The sequence below is a fragment of the Mustelus asterias genome, chromosome 1 (assembly GCF_964213995.1).
Source record: "Mustelus asterias chromosome 1, sMusAst1.hap1.1, whole genome shotgun sequence".
Lineage (NCBI taxonomy): Eukaryota > Metazoa > Chordata > Chondrichthyes > Carcharhiniformes > Triakidae > Mustelus > Mustelus asterias.
In genome coordinates this window covers 166690138-166714312 of record NC_135801.1, presented here as the reverse complement: position 1 = coordinate 166714312, position 24175 = coordinate 166690138, and the positions used below count along the sequence as shown (strand labels likewise).

The following is a 24175-nucleotide window of genomic DNA, read 5'->3' as shown; positions in this document are numbered from 1 at the left end:
CAGGTCATTCAATCCCGACTCCGGGGTGATGCCAGTGTCAGCTCGACGTTTCAGCACTCCTTTTCACAGCAGTGCGCAAAAGGTCAGTACAAGACGGCACCAGCAGGTATTCCATGTCCTCTTGGTGGAAGGCAACTGTGACGTGCAGCTGATAAGAACCCTCTGGCGTCCTCTTACCCCGCCACAAATAGTCCTGAATCAAGAGGTTAGCTTCTGCATGTGATCATGGCCTCAACCTAAGGCACAAAGCCAAGGGGGTCATCCTATCAACTGCTGCAGCGACCGACAGGACTCCTCTCGCATGCTCGTTCAGCACAATGCTGAAGTATGTCCTTGTCTAATGCTTCTCCTGACCTTTCTGCCACTTGGCAAGGGGCCTGCGGTCAAGGAAGCCAGAAGGGCACACATGCCCTCTCAGGACCAGAGTTAATCATTTCAACAAAAAAAAAAATGTTTTGTAAGATTACTGTATTTCTTTGGCAAGTCCCAGACAAGTTGGCAGCAATGACCAGAACAAACAATAAGATAGCAAACTGTGCCTGCAGTGACTGCTTAAAGGGAACATGCAGTCGAATGCCCCATAACATTAAAGGTTGCGAATGGGTTATTACACGCACACTTTCCGGCTTCTTTCAGCATCTCCGTTTACAAGCCAGGACTACCGGTCACAACACAGAGCCGTCATTAGCCCAGGGTTTCTCCCGGGCTGCTCAGACTCGTATTTTGCTCCGCGCTACAGATTACCCAAACTGTCTTGTTATATCTCTGGGTATATATGGAAGCCTGCAATCGGATCTCAAAATGCTCCCTTTACCCTCCCCTCCATGGTGTGGCAACACACTGACCCGGTATCCAAGTAGAAATATTAATCAGGTATCTCTCATCACCACGGCCTTTCACCTTAGTGGCACAATCAATAACACCGTTCTGGGTTTTAGGAAATTTTGGGTCTCTCGATTGTGGACTTAAGCAACTTTCGTTATCCCGGGTGTTAACATTTGGCATCTCAATTTCAATAATGGGAGATCCGCCCTTTGATCTTTCGCAATTGAACCACCCAAGTTTACTGTCAGACTGGCTTAGGTCACATATAACGCCCTTCATTTAGGCCACATGTAAAAGGCAAAGGGTGGGATTTTGTACCTTTTCCTGCCGGCAGGATCTTTCAGCCCCGCCAAAGTCAACACTTTGAAGCGGGGCGGGGGAGCTACGCAAAAGCCCATAGACTTTGGCAGAACGAGAAGATCTCGCCGGCAGCCAACAGCTCGCCGTATCTGCCGCGGAGGGACTGCTAAATCCTAGCCAAGTTCTCAGACCACGATAATCTCAAAGCAAAAAAGAGACAGTCCTATCGTACAATAATCCCACACCTCATACTCGTCACTGCAATCACTCTAAGAACCAGTAACTGGGAGACATCAATACGTATAACGGTATGGACCTTCATAACGTGTAGAAACATCTAACATCTGTGCTCAGTTAACTAATGTCGGATGGGGCCCAGTAAGAAGTTTCATAACTTCAGGTTAAAGTCCAACAGGTTTATTTGGTATCACGAGCTTTCGGAGCGCTGCTCCTTCATCAGGTGATGCACTGCTCCTTCATCAAGCCACTCACTTGATGAAGGAGCAGCGCTCCGAAAGCGAGATGGAAAAAGAGTTTAGATCCTTGTTCCTCATCACTGCTGTAGACACCAGTGCTGGAAACATGGGTCAATAAGGTCCGGATGGCACCTGGCTCACTTGTGTCGTCTTCCAGTCCTCCTGACAGTCGAGTCTCGGACAGGGAAGAATGGTCACTTGTCCGGGGTACCAGGGACCAGCAGGTATCCCATGAAAGGGGATCCTTAAACTAAAAACATCAAGTGAGGACGACATAAAATTAGATCTCTACGTGGCAATTATGTAAAAGGCAGTTCTCCTTTAATTTCACTAAAAAACTAGTTGTTACAGAATGCTGATCATTTGGTTTAAGAGCTGGATTGCGCGGGGACGGAGGTAAGAGAAGGTTTGAATGGAGGAGGTTTCCAATCAGTAAACCTACAGTTTTGGATTTCAGCCTCACTTGGACTCAGCGCCCCATCTGGATAAGTATTGGTATCTAGCACGAGTTACAGCAACATTTTGGTGTTCTCGTGGGGGCAGAGGAAAGAACGGGGGGGGGGGGGGGGGGGGGGGGCGAGAGAGAGAATGAAAAAGAAACCAGGAGGCTGGCTCGCCCAAACCCCACCCCAAAGCAGGACCTGGAAACTGTAGCTTGTGAGGATGAGATTGGTCTTTTAAAAAATTCTTTAAAAGGAGAGTATATCTAGAAGGTTAACTCACAGGGAAAAATAATTGCGCGAAGGATTTTACAATTTAATTATTTTTTTGAAACACGAGCCTTTACTGGGCCTCTTTAGACGACAGACCCCTGCCCTCCTTACCACATCCTGCTGCTGTGGATCCTACAAAGAGAGAAAGCCCACCCTGCCTGCACTAGAAGGGATCTGGGGGGCGGGGCGGGGGGGGGCGTCAAAGGCCAACAGCTACAGGCAGACAGACAGAGCCAAGTCTTAGTCCCTGTTCTTCACTGGCTGACTACATTTTGTTTCTGCCATGTGATGTGTGAGAGGCTAGTTGCAAAGCTCCCAGCCTGGCAGACAGCCTAGACAGCAATAAAGGCATTTCGGAGCCGAGTTAACCCTTCAGTTACTTCCTTCAATCGGATTTCTTTCCATAGACATGTAATAGGCATTGATAAAACAGCCCGTGCTTTATATGGTCAAAGACTAAACTCTCAGCTCGCAGAGAGACACAGGGTGGGTGGGTGGGCCGGTATCCTCTGGCCTCCCCGTAGAGTGTTGCCCGCGGCAGGAGGCAGCGTCTCATTTGTCGGCAGTGGGATCTTCTGGTCCAGCCGCTTTCAATGGGATTCCCCAATTACTGCACCCCCCTCGCCACCGAGAAACCCGCGGCGGGGGCACGGACTGGGAGATCCTGCTGGCGCGATCGGCCGGAGAATTCCAGCCGCAACCTCCGTGAGATTTAAAGTAATACCGTTTCTTGCCATGTTCTAGCAGGAGATGCTCAGAAGTATCTAGTTACACATTTGTCTAGTGCACTTGTACCCATATAGACCCTCTCGGAGCCCCCCCACCCCCCCCCCCAAATGTCCAGTACATTTCCCTGTAGTGGCCAAGGATCTCGAGTCAGTCCCTGGTTCCAGCCTCCGGACTTTCCCCCTTGCCCTGAACTGAGGCTCAATCATTACTCTAGCTGATCAGCTCGACATGTGACAGGAAGAACCAGGGAGAATGACAGGTAGTTAATGGCAGAGAAAGAAAGGGAGGGATAAAGAGATAGTGGCGAAAGAGAGGAGACTGCAAAATGTACAGCCATTTGGAGAGTGAAAGACCTAAGAATGAGAGAGAGGAAAAGGCAAAGATACAGAGGGGGAAACCGGAGATCAAGACAGGAGAGACAGATATGTGGACAAGTTCAGGAAAATAATACAGGTACAGAGACGGGCAGATTTTGGAAGTTACAGCAATTATTGCAGGAGAGACAATACAAGAACCAGATAAATATACAGATGGACAGAAGAAACAGAGAGAGGCCAATGAAAACAGAGATAGGGGAAAAAAAGACTTGTATTTATAATCGGACTTTTCCCCCAACAGCTCGAAGTGCCTTACAGCCAACGAAAGTGCTTTTGAAGGAGGGCTATTGTTGTAATGTAGGAAACATGGCAGCCAATTTGCACACAGCAAACTCCCCCAACCAGCAATGTGATAGTGACCAGATAGTCTTTTATTGTGATGGTGATTGAGAGATAAATATTGATCAGGATAGCAGAGAATCAGGATTAGGGCTCAGGAAGCGTAATTGCTCTCACGTTTTAGCGACCCAAAAATCCCGTTCCCAGTTCACCAATCCATGCTCACTTCCAGCATCACTCCTGTCAGGAACATGCCCAGCCTCCAGGAACTTACCCCAAAGGAACATACAGACACACGTGCAGATGTGAAGAGAAGATCAAGATAGTTAAACAGAGAGAGAGACACACAAAAAAGATTGGAACAGAGACATGACAATGGACAGGAACAGAGGTTGAGACAAAGACGACAGAGCAGGAAACAGAAAATTAAATCCCTACCAACCCAACTTATATAACATTTCAGACAAAGGATAATTCAACAGGGTTACAAAGTGCAGATTCTTGTTTTCTTTAGAAGAACAAGCTGAGTAAATCCCTTTGATGCTGCTGATGTGTTCTTAGCAGCTTCCAAAGACAAATGGAGTTTTGTATCAAACCAAGATGAAGTATGATCGGAATCTCTTGTGACCCTCAGCTCAGATGGTAAGGCGCCGCACTATTATTAAAGACTGCTAGAATCATAGAATCTACACAGTGCAGGAGGCCGCCATTTGGCCCATTGAGTCTGCACCGACAACAATCCCACCCAGGTAGGGGGTTTTAGTTCAGCCGGGCAACATGGTCGGCGCAGGCTTGGAGGGCCGAAGGGCCTGTTCCTGTGCTGTAATTTTCTTTGTTCAGGTCCTGTCCTGTCTCCGTAACCCCACATATTTACCCTGCTAATCCCCCTGACATTAAGAGGCAATTTATCATGGTCAATCAACCTAACCCGCACATCTTTGGACTGTGGGAGGAAACCCGCGCAGACACGATGAGAACGTACAAACTCCACACAGTGACCCAATGCTGGAACTGAACCTGGGTGCCTGGCACCGTGAGGCAGCAGTGCTAACCACCGTGCCCACCCCCAAGTGTTGTTTCAGGACATGTCCTGGGACGGAGCAGAGGTGACTGTAAGCACAGGGGATATCAGATTCTGGCCTGGCATTGCCACTGGAGTTTGATCTCTGATGTCAATACCAGAGAGATTACAAAAACCAGTAGAAATATTCAAATGATGAATGAGCTGGGTACAAGGCAGCACCGAGAGAGACAGATGGATAGAAGGAGAGATGGAAACTGATAGAAATGGGAAAGAGAAAGGAACTGGAGACAGAAACAAATTAAAAACGGGAAAGCATGGGGTAGAGTAAGTGATGATACTCAGTGGGGAAATGTACTTGGTCAAGTGATGCAGGTTCAGATCTAGGTTTCAATTTTGTTTTGCCCCAAGTTAATTTATCTCAGGGCAAATCAGGAGGTGACAGCGGGCCATGTCATCCAGATTGGGAATGGAGGGAGGTTGAGGAGGAGAATTGGGATGGGGGTCACCACGCTTCTGGTCGCTATCTGCCATTTCCTCCTGGAAGATGTACAAATGTGTGCAGTGTTCAAGTGAGAACAAGTCAGAATCAGGCCGTGATCACTTCCAAGGAACAGTCTCCTGTCCACACTCGCTGTCAAAGCTCACACTGCAAACACTCGGGGGGCAATGTACAGGAGGACACACAGCAGCCACTAAACCTTCCCTCTCAACACCTTCAGGGAGGAAGTGAACAAGGTGATGAGGGTGGGGGGAGTGCGGAGAAGCAGGAAGCAATTGATTGAGCACATCACCCACTCACTTCCTGCAATAGATGGCTACACAGCAATAGTGTTTTTCAACAGTTCACCCTGGTGACAACACACTGCGAAGCTGATTAAAAACATTTTATTTTGGTGGTTCTCAGCCATCAAAAGCATCCAGCTAAGAGTAGCAGGAAAGCAAAGCACAATTCCACACCACCCTGTGGTCACTGCTGGCGCACTCAAAGTGAAGCCGATCCAGTAAGTGCAGAACTCCACAAACAGCTAGTTTGCCATTTAGCAAATGCAGGAGCAGCAGAGGCAGCAAGGCCCTTGGAAAACAAAGAATCCTTAAATATTCACAGACAAGACATTGATTTGGGGGGGGAAAAAAGAGCAAGATGGGCAGATCCATGCAAACTTTTAAAGCCCCTTGGTATTTCAGCAACTGGAGGAATTGGAAAAGGATCACAAAGCTTAATATTTCTTTACTTTAAAAAAAATCAATTCTAGTCCACACCCAAACCAGTTCAATCGTCTGCAGGTCCCAATGGGATTCATTATGAAATCCTGACTCTGCTTTTTGTTCCTGCGTTATCCTGGTCAGCATCAGCAACATTCCCCCTCCAACAAATGCCATTTCCTCCCTCCCTCCCTGTCCCACCCTTCTCTCTCTCTTCCTCACAAGCGGATGCGACAGACGAGATGTTATCAGTAATAGAAACTTTCAAAAAGGCTTTATTTCAATGTTGGTGTCTCCTCTCTGGCTGTTCCATCAGGGACCTCGAGCAATTGTTTCCCTTCTATCTCACACCCCTCAGGCCCAGACATAAAGTATACATTCCAAGCCTAGCATTAGAACTTTCTCCAATTCTAGAAATAAACTCATCTGGACAGTTGGAGGATAAAGCAACTGCTTTTCTGTTGTGGTCGAGCTCTCACCAAAACTCCACAAACAATATTCGACTTTTTAACTCCCTCTGTGTCGCTTTTTGGGCCTAATGTACAGAGAAAGCCTTTGCACCCCGGGCACTCTCGCGCACAGATTTCACATCCTCTGAATACACCTTCAGGTCAGAAAGATGCACTTTATAAACCAGTGATAAAGCTCACCACTGCTGTCCAAGCCTAACAATACTTGACAGGGCCATTGAGTGTCAGCCTTGCTTCAGTTGGCACCACACTCCCCTCAGAATCAGGTGTTTGCAGGTTCAAGTCCCACTCCAAGCAGTTGAGACTGACACTCTGAGGGACTGCTGCACAGTCAGAGGTGTCAGCTTTCAGAGGAGAATGAAACTGGGGCCCTGTCTGCTCCATTTTGAAGATGGGGAGGGGAATAATCTAAATAGGTACGTGGTCATCAGGGACCTTGCAAATTGCCTGCCATGCTTCCCACAGTGACCATACTTCTTTTCAAAAGAAATGAATTGATTATAATGCACATTGGAGCATCCTGAGCTGTGAAAGTCTTTTTTCCCCTACTTGGAAGGAACATTCCCATCCCTCCACCAATTCGTGTTGCGTGGGTGGAAGGCATGTTGCAATTAACCTCAGTTTCTTGATGGAGAGAGATGAAATTCAGCCAGATTCCTGATTCTACTCGTGCTCCAGTGACCTGTGCTGGAAGAATACTGGCTGCCTAGTTTTGCCCATGAAGAATAGTCACTTGTATAAGATATCTGGAAATTACTTGCACCCCTGGGGATCGTGCCCCATCTATGGGTCAAGGTTTCCTGAATAGTCATACTTACATTACTTCCTCCCTCCCAAGCTGAGCTAGTAGGCATTTGCCAGTTCTCTGCCTACATTAATGGGTAAATCCTTACTCAGTCACCAAAACTGGCGCAAGTTCACTCCCTGGAGTTTCTTCCTCCCTATGATGGCACTTTGCCTTCCTGACCTGCCATCGATTGGTAAAGGCAAAATTGCAAAGATCCCTACAAACTCTCTGTCTGGTCTCACTCTTCGAAAAGGCCATTCGGCCTTGTGGAGTAAATGCAAGACCATGAGGTGCTTATAGTGGCCTGGGTGCTGCCACTAATGATGTTCCTCGGGTGATGGTGCAGCCAGACTCGTTGGGTTGAGTTGGCAGTCATTTCAATCCATGTACTGTTCTGGAACCCTCCACTCTTACCAAACCAGTTCTACTAAAAGAAAATGCATCTGCACTGTGGCCGCATGGGTGAAGGTCACAGCAGGGTCAGCCTTAGAGCCTGCTTCTCTAAACCTGGTGCAACTGTGACACATTTTCCCAGGGAGGAGCTCATTAATATATAGGGGGAAGTTCCTCATCACCATACGGCTTCAAGGAGAGGAAACCACGGTGGAACTATCAAGGCCACTGGCGTAACATTTAACAAAGAGGCCTAAGATTTGAATGGGACAAATCAGTCCAGAGCAGAGATATAGAAGGTATTTAAGGCCTTGTATTCAGCCATGATCTATAAAAGTCAGTGGTAGGCACCAAAATATCAAGCAGGAGACAACATACAGGCAAGCTGGAAAATATGGAGGCTTGCTAAACTCGCATCTCTCCACACTGGCGTTTGTATGCAACAGGTAAGGACAGGGCAGGTGATCACTATCCAGTCAACAGAGCGGGGCTGGGGAGCTTGAGGTTAGGCCGGAATCTGACAATGGCATCATCACCTGATTTCCCCTCATGTTCATCCAGTATCACACCCAGTCTGTAAGGGGAAACCAGACCAGGGTTCCTCCGGTTTCATACCAGTCAGCAATTTGTTGATTTTTGGGGAGTGGGAGACATTTCTATGGCGATTAATTCAAAGGCCACTTGCTAGGAGCTCCTTTTAAAACTGCAAAAAGCTGATCATGAGGGCAAGTGTAATTCCACCCTCTTCAACTACCCATTCTGAGTCAATGGGCCTACATTTGCATGGTGGGTTGCATTACAATGGGACATTTTGTTATACAAGACTCATCACCGTATCAAGCTCCCTGATCTCTACCAAATAAATAGTAAAAAGTCAAGCCAACAGTCTAACCCTCTCCCCACTTTTCCCCTTTCTGGAATCAGAACTCAGCTGTTTTTAAATGGAGTTACAACTAATTAATGCTGGTTTCAGCCTCAGTGTAACAGATTAGGGATTAAGGCCGGATTAACGAGGCATGCTACTTTTAAAAAACCATCAGACCAGAGTGTCTGACCCCACGTAAAATGTTAGTGAAGTGCCCATTCTGACTCCTGGCATATCCCTTTGCTATTCCCACCTCAATCTCAAACTCCTTGTTCAGACACATTCCCCTTTCTGCTAAATAACCATTGAGCAAGTCTCTCAGTCATTTGCTCCATCCACATCAGCACCAGGGCCATTTTAACTATTGGTACAAATCTATTGCATACAAGACTTGAATGGATACATTTCTGCCTGCCCGTTTTTGGGGCCTTGTAGAATCCATGGATCACGTTTGTACACAGAGTGTTTTAGGCTGCACTCCCTTTTCAGTTATTTAAAAAACCCAGTTACAGTTTTGTTTGCACATCAGCCCCATAATCCTGTGACCTTCTTGTGAACCTGCTCCTGGGTCTGGCCAAACTCACCAGCAACAGGTCCAGGCAGCGAGCGACCGAGGGGGTCATCCGACCCGACTGTCTGCCCCTCTACCATGGCTACATTAGTGGCCAGGTGTCCCTAGAGGGAGCATGTGCAGCATCCACTGGCACCGTCAAGGCCTTCCATGCCCATTGGGCACCGTAGGGACTGGGGTGCCTTATTGACCCCTTCAATCATAGTTAAGTTTGGTGTTTTAAGTTTCATTTGTGATTTTGTTGAAGGTAGTATCCCTTTAAGGATCTGTTCTTTTTATAATTTGTCCCTCAGTTTACTTGATTAGGTTAGAAGCTACATGGCGAATTCTGTGCCACTCTTAATTAATTAGCTCAAATTGTTCCCACTGCCACTAACGGATCACCTTAATGCTCACAACTCAAAATGATCACTCTCTACACACTATACCACAAAGCATGCCTCAGAGCACAGAAAATTCTGCATAGCCATCGGTGCGCTTAAAACAAACTCCACCTAATGGCACAGCTCCCCATATCAAAACTGTCCTGTGCAGGTTAACAGCAGCAAGTGGGGCTGATTGGAACTCTGAGTTCCAACAACTTCCTACAATGTAGCACCGGTCTAAAATTAACTTGTTGGATCCTGACCAGAATGTTAGTCACTGAAATATCAACTCATACATTTTATATTTGAGAGAGAGAGAGAGAGAAAGCAAGGGGCTCAATGCAGATTCGCATTTATATCCTAATTTGCTCCCTATTGTCAAGTATTTCACTTGGTATCACAGTATTTTCAAATTTCCCACAAAGCAGCAATTAGTCAAACACACTCGAGTGAGGCTCCAACTAAAGAGACACACAACTGACTATGTTAATCCATTATCATCATGTATGAATAGGACAATGGTTGGCACATGATAGATTGCAAACATTGGAATATGAAAATAAAGAAACATTTCACTAAGGATGCAATGCCCCTTTAAAATCCCAGGGATTTAGCTTCCATTGACGAATTTTATTGCACGTAGAGAGAAATCCAGCTCCAAGTTTGACAATATTCCTGTACCAGTTCAAGCCCATGTAATGGGAACCCCCTAGAATCAACTTCACTCTCCCAAACTCTGATTACAGTCCAAACCCGGGCTGAACCTATAAACTTCTGCAAAGAGAACAAACCTCACCTCAAGTTTACAATTTAAAAAAAAAATCGGTTGCTGTGATAATTATATAGTTACAGCTCAAAAAAGTTGTAAAATGACAATACCAATCCAATTTGCCCTGTTTTGGCAGCACCAGCCAGTTCAAGGATCCATCAGTTTTTGTCTGTCCAAACCATTGCTTTTCTCTTTGTATCATAGGATAACACAGCGCTGGAAAGCCACATCAGGGGAATACAAACAAACATTCTCCCACCAGGACTCCCGATCAAACTGTGGATCCCTTCAAAATCCGCAAGAACCAGGCAGAGCTTTCTTTAACGATAGGCAGGATTCTCCAGTCCCACCTGTGGTAGGACCTGTTGTGAGTGAGAATGGAAAATTTGGCATTCCTGCCAAAACTCCATGAACTTTCAGCGGCCACAGAAAATCCCAGCCGCAAACGAGGACGGAAAATTTTGGCCACTATTAGAGGACACCAAAGAACATTATATCTCAGTACTATTTATCTAAACTACCATACTGTAATGTGATACCTAGCATATAAAGCAGACATGTCTGGAATACCACACCTAGAAGACTACAGTATGATGTAAACTGATGTATGATGTATACTATAATGCACATTTAGAATACCAAATTACACCATGCAGTTTCAATACCACAATAACGAGAATATCAGCTACAGTTTCAATGTGCGACACCATACAGCATTGTGCATCCAGATGGGCAATAACTGTTCGCCAGTCAGCGACACCCATGTCCCACAAATGAATAAAAAACATGGCAGGCTACACACCCAGAATATCAAGCCGCATTCTGAGCCATGAAGTTCAATTCATTATCACTGCCCTTTCAATCAATTGGGGGTTGAGGTGGGAGATTGTTGCCTTCGCTGCTTGTGCAATAATCTAGTGGAGCATATCAGCTACTCATTAAGGATACAGTCGGATTCTCAACCAATTGATACCATTATCAATAGAATGAAAAGTAAGCAGGCAATCTGTTCCACCAGAACGCAGGCAATAAAGACAAAGATTCCCACCCAACATTCTCAAACCTCCCCGATCCCCAAACACACTATGGCTGGAAACTAACTGAGCGCGGGAATCATGATGGGACTTCAATCAGGCAGGGGCTAAAATCTGGCTTTCCAACCATGGTGGAAGTGTATGGGATTAAAGTTGGCAGCGTTCCAGCGATGGCTTTGGTCTCAGCCTCATCTGGCAGGAGCGGCTTTTCCCAACATTGCCAAGAATTCTCATTAAATCACAGCTTCACCAAATTAAATCAGATCTTCAAAGATTATGTCAACAGTGAAAGGGAAACTCATGCCATCGGATTTACAACTGATTAAAGGTGGCATGCTCCAGGTGAAGTGATCCATTTGGATCATGGGTGAGTGACTGTCATTGTTGAATATCGAGGAAAGCGGAAGCAGAGCAAAGGAATGGTCATGGACCTGGACTGCTGGTAGCGGAAAGGCAAATCTGGAGGAAGGGCAGCGGCGCAAGGGTAAGGAATGGGAGGGATGAGGAGAGTCTGCACGCTGGAGCCAGAGGCTCTTTTGTCCTCCTCAAACTGCACTGCAAATCACCTGATCAGTTTGGCCTCTCGCTGGCCACCCTGCCACACAATCAACTCGCGCACCACTTGGCTGCAGTCTGGCCTTTAAAATTAGACTTAAATCCCAACCGCAGCAGCTGGCGGCATAAAAGCGGAAGTGGTACGAACTTCAGTCACCGGGACCCGCGCCGTGTGGATTCTATTCCACCCGTAACCCTCCAGAAAGAAAATTGTGAACATCCCATTCCAGCGCTCAGGAGAAGTTACCATTAACCAGTTGAGAATGCCTCACATTGTCTCTTACCTGAAAGCCCCCCAGGGGCCATATAATGAGTTCCCCCAGTTTCAGTCGAGGGAGGCACAGAGTCTGGTGAATCGGCTGGAAGCAAAAGGAAAAAACACATCTTAAAAATATTTCAGGACATTTTCCTTCTGGTATCGTTTCAATCATCCAGTCTGGACATCACAGCTAATTATACACTCCCTACACTGCCCTTGCCCTGCCCCCGTTGTTAAAATGTTTGCTGGCACTCGCTGACTCGACTCTTGTATAAAGGTCACTTCAACAAGATACCGGATGGCCACCAGGTTCAATTCCCGGCTTGGGTCACTGTATGCAGTCTGCATGTTCTCCCCGTGTCTGCGTGGATTTCCTCCGGGTGCTCCGGTTTCCTCCCACAGTCCGAAAGACGTGCTGGTTAGGTGCATTGGCCATGCTAAATTCTCCCTTAGTGTACCCGACAGGCACCGGAGAGACGACTAGGGCACTTTCACAGTAACTTCATTGTGGTGTTAATGTGACACTTTAAAGTTTATTTATTATTTAAAACCTGAGGATCACCACACCTCAGGCAAGGGACACGCTTCTTTAACTACAGTTAACAGGCTCTTAATGAGGATAAATTGGCTGTTCCCTCAGGGGCATCAGGCCTCGAACTGGAGTCAGGAAACTGGCACACTAGTTGGCATTGGTATTTTCAGGCCCAGTCTTCCTCTCTTCATGCCTCGGCACAGCCTATAAACTCATCCATAATTGACATCCTCTGGGGGAGTCTTGACTGCCAATTTATTGCTCCATCCTTCTGACTCATTGCCTGATTCAGGTTAGCAGTCAGAAATCCACAGAGGGTATGCAGCAATCACACAGCAGAAATATGGGGGCGGGTGGGGGAGTGGAGGAGGTGGAACAGAGCTTAGGAGTGTTGAGACATCAGGGCTCGGGCCCGCTGGTTGGAAAGCAGAGACTTCCACACTGCCTTTGTTCCAGAAGGCTCATCAAATCACAAGCTAATCTGGCAACGGTGAGGCCAGCAGAAGACCTTCCCCTGGAAACAAGACCCCGGGGAGGGCGGTGGTGTCACCCAGAACTGACCATTGGCACCACAGGGGAGGGTATGGCTGCTGCCGTAAGGACACGTACTGGAGTCCCAGGATCGCACAGCAACCTAGGCCATAAGAACTGCGCCTTTGATCAAGGGACACCCCACCCTCATCAAGAGGAGCGAAGCTGGCCACAGGGATGTAGCTGCTGTGCACACCACATGGCGACAGGCCTACAACTGAGTTAATACCAGCGGCAGCGCAATGAAGCTCTGGAGTAGTCATTAATAGGCCACTTAAGGGCCTCAAGTAGCAACATAGCAGAAAGGTTAACGATGAGCTTCACTGCCCAGAGTTTAACTTGTGCAGAGGCAGGCAGGGGGCAAGCCCCTCCTGTCCAAGTACAAGCCCCCCCTGCAAGTGTTGAAAATCCCACCCTAAAGCGCACAAAGTCAGGGTTACAATGGCAGCTGTTGATGAGCAGGTGTAACGCCAATCTGGTGAAGAGGCAGAGAAATCCATCCAGCCCTCAAAGGGTTAACCTGAATTTTCCTTTCCCTGCAGCCATTTCTGACTGAGCTGATGAAAGCCATCTCCTAAAAAGCTTCAGCCTTGTTTTCATGCCACAGTTCCACATTAAGAGCTGGACAGTGAGGGAGTGATGTGGGCCCATTTTCTTTGGCTTCTTTCCAAGCTATCTCTATTTCCCAGCCAGCCGCACTGAAATACCTCAAATACTCGGCGACACACTCAAACCTACAGGCTTTGCAAAGACCAGCCCCTGATAAGACTTGAGCACAATTCCAGTGCGTCTCCAAACGTCTCTCTCATGTCTGTCACTTCGGAATATAACATTGAAACGGGGCAGAGAGTCTGTTCAGACTGCAGACGAAAGCTCGTCAGCAGATCTACACAAAAACTACCTTTAACCCACATCAGTCTTACGCTGTCCCGGCTCCAAATTCCACCCAGCTCATATCTCAAGAAACGTTTCAAAGTCAGCCCCTGATATTTAACAGTCAGGGATATCTCATAGCCAACATGGGGCCATTACTAAACCCTACATAGGTGTAGACTTCAAAGAATTAGTTGGTTTTTAAAAAAAAAACATTACCCGAGCAATTCGGGCCAGCTCTGCTCGGGATAAAAACTTCCCACTGTTACTGTTCAGAGGAGAATTTATTTTCTCCCCTGAATTGGCCTCAGGTTTTTTTTTTATATATTGTCTCCCCCAGGAGGTTACATGGCTGCTGTAGAGAGGAGGTCAAAATGCTGAATTACAACACGACTGAATGGGATGATGGGCTCAATAGACCAATCTTTTCCCACCTGACATTTTCATATGTTTGGAGTTAATCCCGAGGCCACGCGAGTGCGCTCCCTACAAACCGTTATACCTGTCGCATCATCTTACATTGTGGAACCAGAAACCTGTTGCTATGCTCCCTAAGCCCAGGCGCCCAGAGATCGGCTCTGATTTAATCTGACTTCTGGTCACATGTATTAGTACACAGTGGAAAGTATTGTTCCTTGCACACTGTGCAGCCAAAGCATACCGTACATAGAGAAGGAAAGGAGAGAGTGCAGAATGTAGAAATCATAGAAACCCTACAGCACAGAAAGAGGCCATTCGGCCCATCGAGCCTATACCGACCACAATCCCACCCAGGCCCTACCCCCATATTTACCCACGAATCCCTCTAACCTACGCATCTCAGGACACCAAGGGCAATTTTTAGCATGGCCAATCAACCTAACCCGCACTTCTTTGGACTGTGGGAGGAAACCGGAGCACCCGGAGGAAACCCACGCAGACACGAGGAGAATGTGCAAACTCCACACAGACAGTGACCCAAGCCGGGAATCGAACCCGGGTCCCTGGAGCTGTGAAGCAGCAGTGCTAACCACTGTGCTACCGTGCCGCCCTAACAGTCACAGCTAGGATGTAGGGAAAGATCAACTTAATGCAAGTAGGTCCATTCAAAAGTCTGTTGCAGCAAAGGAGGCGAGTCGGTTGGTACGTGACCTCAGACTTCCCTATTTTTTTCCCCGACGGAAGGTGGTGGAAGAGAGAATGCCTGAGGTGCGTGGGGTCCTTAATTATGCTGGCTGCTTTGCCAAGGCAGCAGGAAGTGTAGACAGAGTCAATGGATGGGAAGCTGCTATTTTCTTTGCCGTGGGGAGGGGTCAGAATTGCAATGCCTGGTCCTGTTCTCAACCAGTGAATTGCAACTCATGAGGGAATTATCGAAAAGCAGGAGACCCCAAGCCAGGGCAGTGACATCAGTGGGAGCATCCTTTAACATCCATTTGTGCCAGCGGAAAAGATGGATCTTTCTGCTTCAATTTGATTCAGCTCCTCACTGGACAGCGCCTGTGTTTTACCTTTCCAATGTTTAGAATTCTTCAAAAAAAATAAAAACTTGCTTCATGGCACTAAAGTGCCCAAACTGCGTTCAATTATCGCCAACACAGACAAGCAGATATACAGAAATTAAGATACATTCTTTTTTTTTGGTTTCCACTCCAGACGAAAAAGGAAAACCCTTTTCTGCAGCTTCCAAATGCCAAAAATCGGCATGACTTCCTCGAAAGTGGCTGGGCTTTCCCTTCATGCAGCTTCAGATTGTGGCTTTCTGTTTACATACATAACGTTAACCTTTATGTCAACACTTAACAGGAAGTTGTTCCACTCAACTAATGGGATACATCAGGTGCCGAAGTCGCTGTACATCTAATTTACTTGAGGGCCCAAAACATTTTAGTCAAGTCTACTCCATTTAAGCTGCTGCCTCAGGCACTCCCTTGCCCCACAGCAGAATCTGCGATGAGTGCAGGCCACCAAATTGGGCCGACAAGCTCAACTTAATTTGTTAATATATTTATACTTTGTTACTAATTGCCAAATTTCTCAGTTGTTTTTTTATTCCCTCTGGGTAGAAATCAGACTACTTGGAATCAAAAACACTCCGTAGAGGGAATGAATATAGCACTCACGAATCAAAAAAACATGCTTGATTTTACAATATTTCTTTGCTTCCTGCACATCAGCGCACCACAGCTGTACCCATCAGTAAAAATATTCCTGCCAGTTCCCCCTCAGCTCAACAAACATCTACATGCCTCAGTCAGTCTGTAACACACAAGTTCAATCAAAGCTAATGGACCACGTTTACGAACAGGAAAGAGTAGGCCATTCAGCCCCTCCAAAAAGACCATGGCTGATCAGTATCTGAACTTTACTCGCCTTTTAATATCCACTCAGACAAGGATGAAATAGAGATGCCAAGACTTGGTCTCTCCAACTTGGGTGAAGAGACTAAAGGAATTAGCCAAGATACCTGCTGGAAATATTGTGCATGGCCATTGGATGCGAGAGCCTCATGTCAGTGCCCCTAAAGTCAAATTAGCTCAACAGCACTACCCAGGCTCAGACATGTGGGCACATTATCAAAGTCCTACCAGCCCGTTGAGATGTCTCCGAGCCCCAAGAGAGGAGTATGGTAAGAGATTAAAACCCTACTGGATCACTAAGAAAAGCAAATTCAATTTCAGGGCTTTTCGGATTTCTTTTCTCTTCCTGTGGGTTGTTTAGTCTTCTCACGCAGAAATACATTTTGACCTGTCCCTTCTTCACAAGTCATAGGGTGAATTATTGGTATAGACACCCTGCAGTCCATGAACAATATCTGCTTGGAGTCACAGATCCTCACTGCAGTTCAGAAAATAAAATTGTGCGGGTAAATATTACAATTTACAGAGCTCTATGTGTCAGGAGCTTGGATGTGGAGGTTGGTGCATCACATTTGCAGCTGGCATAATTTTCTGGGTGCGGAATTCCTCAGGTCACTAATAACTATTGCAAAGGTTAGCTTGGAGGCCGGGAAGGGCGATGGAGAGAAGAAAATGGGGCAGGAAAGTCAGGGTTGGTTCATGCGTTACAAACAAGTGGTCAGTTCCCATTGGATTATACAGGAGCATCAAGAGCCTTCAGAAGATGGGTGTAAAGGAAAATAAAGTACTACATGGGCCTGCGGCTGCACACTGCATTTCACTGAAAAAGGAATCACATTTCAATGTGCTATATAAATACTTGCATTTATATAACACATTTCACCTCTCGCAATCACTCTATAATAAAGCACAATCACTATTGTAATGTATAAAACGTGACAGCCATTTTACACACAGCAAGATCCCAAAAGAAAACAGCAATGAAACGATGGCCAGATAATCCGTTTCAATCGAGGTTCAAATAACGGCCACAACTCCAAGAACTCTCTTTCTCTTTAAAACAGTGCTATGGTTTGATGCCTTATCTAAAAATGGTACATCCAACAGTGCAGCATTCCCTCGGTACTGCACCAAAGTGTGCCTGTCTGCATTCATGTCTCTGGAGTGGGACTTAAAACCACAAAGTCTGACTCAGAGCTGAGAGTTCCACCACTTGAGCCACAGCTGACAACTTCAAAACAATGTGTCTAAAATAATTATTGACCTATTTCTACAGATACACATCTTAGCTCACCTCACACAAAGCCAACTTTCCTGCTTAATAAAGACAGCTGTCTGTAACCGGGAGACACTATACGTCCACTATAATTTCCATATCAGACTCAATGAGCTGACATCGCTGTGCTCTACTCAATGCTGTATGACAACAGAACTCACAAAAACATCACTGCACCACACTGAACCAGAACTCTGGCGCCAGAAACTCATGTAGAGGGCAGTGGTCCTCTCAATGTGGAAGCCTATCAAATAGATGCCTTTTATGTTATGGTAATGAAGAGATGGTTGGAGAAGTGTCCAATTTCACTTATACACAGATAGACAGGCAAATATAAAGGACGAGTAATACAGTCTTTCCCAAAGAGGTATTCTTGCATTCCTCCGAAAGGATAGTTCAAAGCACCAGTAAACGGTCCCACTTATAGGATACAATCCAATACTGGGGAAAGGATCGTAAAGAAGAATGTGCCCTTTGGGATCAAAACATCCGATTTATATCTGTAACAGTCCACCAGGCACCTTTATACACAGCACAGACATTTGTCTGAGCCTCAGCACATGTAGAAATGTTGCTGCTGAAGACTAACCCACATCTGATTATCCTATTTTTAGTCACTGGTGACTCCCAGCTGGGTCACGCACCAGCCAGATCACCTCAGCTGTACTTAACTGCAGCAAGGTATTTGTGAATTGGCAAGAAATAAAATGCATTGCCCCGTGTGCCATATTAAGCCATACAGAAGTAGCTTCAATCCACTGATATCAGCAATACCATAGTCAAGACAATGCAACTGGCCTCAGCAATCATGAGCTAGAGTGGGGGAACCCAGCCCTGGTCCCATTTTAATCAATCAATCACTGATCCAAATGATTTGGTTATTATTATATGGTCATTTATGGGAGCTTAGTTTTTTTTGTTCATTCAAGGGATGAGATCTTTGCTGGCTAGGCCAGCATTTATTGCCCATCCCTAACTGCCCTTGAGAATGTGGTAGTGAGTTGCCTTCTTGAACTGCTGCAGTCCATGTAGTTAGGTGCACCCACAGTACTGTTGGGGAGGGGTTTTCCAGGGTTTTGACCCAGTAACAGAAGTAACGGCGATATATTTCAGAGTCAGGAAAGCGTGTGGCTTGGAGGGGACCCAACAGGTGGCAGTGTTCCCAACTGTCTGCCGCCCTTGCCCTTCTCGGTGGTAATGGTTGTAGGTTTGCAGTGTGCAAACAGGCCATCACATTTCCTACATTAGATCATTGGCTTTAAGATGTCCTGAGGCTGGGAAAGGCACTTATTTGCCTTTACTTCAAACCACGATCCCAATAACTTCTGTTGGTAAGAGTGGGTAAAGGAGGGCAAGAGCAAGTTACGTCTGTCACAGCCCCCTCCCCATCAAATTGACAAATAATCATCAATGCCTAAGTTTGCAGGAAAAAAAAAATCATATCTGGGTGAGGTTCTGAAATGTGGCAAGCAAACAGCAGTGGGACCAAACCCAAAAATATGGCGCTAACTTTTTTTTCACTGGCTCCACTGAGTCTCTAATAAACTTCATGCATCAAAATTTCCATATGTTTAGATATACAGATATTTCAGAGATATATGTGGGAAGCATGCATGTTACGTCTTGTCCTGAGCTGCATATGGTGTATTTATTATTTTCTTGTACAGTATGAATGTAAACAGTTAAACACTGGCTTAACTCTACGGGAGTTCTACAGGAACTCAGAAACTGGTCCAAATTTCCCCAACCAACAATCCCTCTGGGAGGACCAACTCTCTCTAGCTGTGCCCCAAACCATTCTCCTTCCTGATAGAAGTTTCTATTAACATCTATCCCCTTCCCCCCTCCCCAGTCTGAACTCATTGAAAATATCTTCAAAAATGTAATAAATCAAATGTTCTTTTTTTTTAAAAACTGTTATAACTTAATGTTATTTTTAAGTGGCTGGCGGCTATGAGGAAACCTTTTTAATTAAGAAATGCATACACACACACAAACTGCATTTTAAATCATAAATAAGGCAATACTTACCAGGTTGTTTGAATGAGTCCATTGGAAATCTAGAATAGGGAGGCGGGGGTGACTCTGGAGACATAAAAATAAGAGAGAGAGAAAAAAAGGCAAAGCCATGAGAAAGAGAGATATAAACTTATGATAACACTGGCAGGAGAGCCGGCATTCTTTCGTAAACTGTTTGTCTTAGCTCTGGGGGCTGGAGGCAGAACAGCAGAGGCGGCGATTGCCTTGATAGTTAACAGTCACATAAACAAAAGAGTCAGTCTGGCGCCAGCCTCACTGATATGCAACTTGTGTGTCTAATCGCCCCTCCTTGGCTCACGTAAACCACTTCTGCTCTGGAAATTACCACTGAAATCAGTCTGGCTGAAGATCTGACCGCGCCATCTAACTGGAAAATCACCCATTTACCTCGGCGACAAGTCTTCTAGACAACTTTTTTTTTTAAAAGGAACAAACTTTTAAGTTACTTTTGATTGATACATTTGACAGGATTTATAGGGTGTTTTAAAATAACTTCCCTCCTTCCTTCTCGAAAGAATGTGAATTTAAAACAATAACTTTTGATGTTCAGACAATTCCCAGAAACATTCAGACAAATTAAAATTTTAAAAATAATAATTGTAGGCCCCCCCCCCAACAGTTTCAACTCAGATCACAATCTGAACGGAAAATATATCTAGCCTAATAGGCTTTATTTGAAATGGCAGCATATTTATATTGTAATGGGCAGAATGTTGCCCAATAATATTTTGGATAGATGGGCACTTTAAAGTGTAAAGGGCGATGTGGCATGTGTGTTTTTTTTTTAATTGTAACTCTGTCCCTGAACCACCATGGGATAAAATTATGTTTTTAAACCGGATCGCCCGGAATTAACACTAATCCGGGATCAAATTCGATTAAGCGCAATGTGAACGTTGCAACAACCACTTTTTGAAAAAACGCGATCAGTTGATGAAATGACAGTATAAACCCCCAGATAAAATTGACTTGAATGAGTGTATTGTAAAATGTAAGATTCACAAAACAAATCCTGTTCTTCCAGGGGATACCCTTCGGGACGTAATAAGAGTGACACCGGGTTAAAGTTGGCAGAAGCAAAGTTAAACACGTCTTGATTTTTTATTATTTTAAAAAGTAACCATTAGTGTAACGCCTGGTGAATTTAAACAAATGTAGGTGATCCCTATTCCATTGGAGATGGCCCAGGTGGCCGGCACACTCAGAGGGAAAGTCTTACAGCTAGATTTTGCAACAAAGACAAAATACTTTTTTTTTAAAAATGTAACCTGCCCCATTTAAAATGAAACATTAAAATATTTTCAAATGATCTTACCGAGTTCACAGAGTCTGCTAAGGTGGTGAGGGTTGCAACAGACGGAATCCGGATTATTCGTCCCGTAGGATTCACAGCAATAAAGTCTTTTTAATTCCGAAGAGTTTCTCAGGTCAGCCCAACGGAAGACTTTGCAGATCAGTACCGGCAAGGAGTAAGTTTGTTTGCTCAGTTTGGGCTCGATCATTTTGGGTAGAAGGAGGCAGCCGGTGCGGGCTCCCCCTTTACTCTCCACCGATTGCAACAATAATTCCAACTGTTTCTCTTTCAGCTTCTTCAGCAGCGAGTGGGTCAGGCTTTTTAATTCGGGGTCCGAGGCGGTGGATTTGGATGCTTTCCCCCCGCAGCATCCCCCTCCTCCGTTGCTGCCACTGCTCCCTCCGCCGCCTCCTCCTCCGCCGCCGCTGCTGCTGCCTCCCCCTCCGCCTCCTCCTCGGTTTGCATCGCCCTCCTTATCCGTCTGGCCGTCCGCCTCTCCCAACGCACGGCTTCGCCAAAGTCGCCGGACCAGACCTGATCGTTTCGTCCTGAACATGCGAGACGAAGATCGGCCAGAAAGAAATTTGCTAAAACCCAGCCAGGTACAGCAAAAACATACCCGCAAAACATGAATCCAGCCTCTTCTCGATGGCAACAACACAGTAACAGCCGCACAAATCTGTAGCATACGCCACCCCCTTGTATTTTTTTTTAAAAAGGGAGGTTAAAAAATAAAGGATCCGGTAAATTGGTTTGAACAATTCTGCAATTAAATACAGGGGGATGGGTCAGAGCTCCCCACAGATACAATCATGCATTGTAACCCACCGGTATAAAGCAGGAGAAATGTAGCCAGGAATATGTATCCATTAAAGTGTAACCCAAGCGTTCGCTTCTTGTTTCTTCCTTTGGCTTTTTTTTTGAAGGGGGTTTAATCCAAACCCTTAATCCGGCGGGCAAGGCTGTTCTGACGATTGCGGAGATCGCTTTTCTTCCTTCGCTTTCTCTTCCTTTCGGCGGTTACAGCTAGACATGCAGTGTCTCTAATCTCTGCTTTCTTTTTGCTTTCTCTGTGGCTTGATTTTTGTACGTGCGTCGGCTTGTCTTGTCTCTCCTTGCCACTTTCCTTGATCTCTCTTTTTTATTTTTTACAAAATGCTCAATTTATAAAGGAGAGAGTTAAGGGGAAATACAAAAAAAAAACACCCCAAGAAAGTTGTGGCCGTTTGCTGCTCTGCCTGTGGATTTCCTGAGTGCTCCGGACTTCTGGCTGTGGCTGACACAAGGCTTGAAATTTACAAGCTCCAGCTTTGGCTGCGCATTGGCGCGGTCCATCACGTGTGCGTCTAGACACTTTGTCGCGGCCCCCGGTTTAAAGTGATTGTTACGCAAACAAGCGATCACATTACTAACAGCCCCTTTTACTTTATAACCCCCCACCCTAGCGCACACACACACACACACACGCACGCCATTGCATCTAACCACTGGGAACATTACACAAACTATCATTTTTTTTCCCTTGGTGGTGGGGAAAATCGGGGAAAATCGGTCAAGGGAAAAAAAATTTGGGATCTGCAACTTTGCTCCAGATTCTTGTATGAACATTTCTGACATTTTTTTCTTTTTGCCTTCCCAGCACTGCAGGGAAACAGGTAAAGCAGACTGTCTTGAGGAGGTTGGATTGCTGGGGGAGGGTGGGATAGGTCTGAATTGAAGTTGCCTGTTAAAAGGTTTGAAACTATTGATAACCGTGCGAGATCAACGATAACAACTTACATCTTTACATGGCTATTTGTTAAAGGTTGCAGAGTAAGCCTCACATTTGCCAATTAACACCATGCGGAGACATGGTCCAAAGTGCTTCAGTTAATTGGTCACTCTTCAGGTCGAAGCCAACAAGGACTTGCATTTACATTGCGCCATTGGGCTCCTGGTCTCACAAAGTTTGACTGCAGGCCAGTCAGGCAAGGTGGGTACATGAGATTGGCAGTAAACCATGAATCATGGAATCCTGACAGTGCAGAAAGAGGCTATTCGGCCCATCGAGTCTGCAGTGACAACAATCCCACCCAGGCCCTATCCGCGTAACCCCGCATATTTACCCTACTCATCCCCCTGATGCTAAGGGGCAATTTTAGCATGGTCAATCAACCTAACCTGCACATCTTTGGACTGTGGGAGGAAACCGGAGCACCCGGAGAAAACCCACGCGGGCATGGGAAAACGTGCAAACTCATCATAAACAGTGGCCCAAGGCGGGAATTGAACCCAGGTCCCTGGTACTGTGAGGCAGCAGTGCTAACCACTGTGCCACCGTGCCATCCATGAAGTCCTTGAGCCTGTTCAGTCATTCAATTAAGTTATGACTGATCTGAGACCTAGTCCATATATACCCACCCATTACCCCATGTTTTTTAACCCCTTGGCTCACAAAATTCTATCAATTTCAGATTTAAAATTAACTATTACATGTACATAGAGAATAGGAGTAGGCCATTCAGCCCTTTGAGCCTGCTCCGCCATTCAATGTGATCATGGCTGACCGTCGAAGCCACACACTCCCACATTCTCCCCATACATTCCCCTTGATGTCTTTTGTGGGTTCCCTTTGGGTGCTCCGGTTTCCCCTCACAGTTGAAAGAGGTGCAGGTTAGGTTGATTGGCTGTGATAAATTGCCCCTTCGTGGCCCAAGATGTGTAGGTTAGATAGATTCACTATGGTGAATTTGTGGGGTTACAGAGATAGGGTGGGGGAGAGGGTCAGAGAGTTGGTGCAGACTCGATGGGCAGAATTGCTTCCTTCTGCACTGTAGGGATTCTATGATTCCAAATTTACCTATTTCCTTCTAAAATACGTTCAGTATTTTGGCCTCCACAGGTTTCTGTAGTAGAGAATTCCACAGGTTCACCACCCTGTGAGTGAAGAGGTTCCTCCTCATCTCAGTCCTAAATGGTCTACTCCATATCCTGAGACTGTGACCCCAATTTCCAGACCCCCCACCCCCCAGCCAGAGGAAACAACATTTCTGCATCCAGTCTATCCAGTCATAGAATCCATAAAATCCCTACAGTGCAGAAGGGGGCCATTCGGCCCATCAACTCGCCAAAAGAGCATCTTACTCAGACCCTCATTCCCCCCCCCCCTATTCCCCATAACCCCACGTATTTTACCATGGCTAATTCACCTAACCTGCACATCTTTGGACACTAAGGGGCAATTTAGCACAGTCAATCCATCTAACTTGCACATCTTTGGATTGTGGGAGCAAACTAGAGCACCCGGAAGAAACCCA

At 46.0% G+C, this 24175-nt stretch overlaps 1 protein-coding gene across 1 annotated transcript in view; it reads right to left on the bottom strand.

The window, feature by feature from the left end:
• smad7 (SMAD family member 7) overlaps positions 1 to 22138 on the bottom strand; it is a 42124-nt gene extending 19986 nt beyond the window's left edge. The window contains exons 1-3 of the mRNA XM_078222382.1: positions 20901 to 22138; positions 19577 to 19630; positions 12020 to 12094 (exon numbers count right to left, since the gene is read on the bottom strand). Coding sequence (XP_078078508.1) covers positions 12020 to 12094; positions 19577 to 19630; positions 20901 to 21567 — 796 coding nt within the window. The 5' untranslated portion in view covers positions 21568 to 22138. The remainder of the gene's footprint in view (positions 1 to 12019; positions 12095 to 19576; positions 19631 to 20900) is intronic.
• Between the last annotated feature and the right edge of the window lie 2037 nt (positions 22139 to 24175).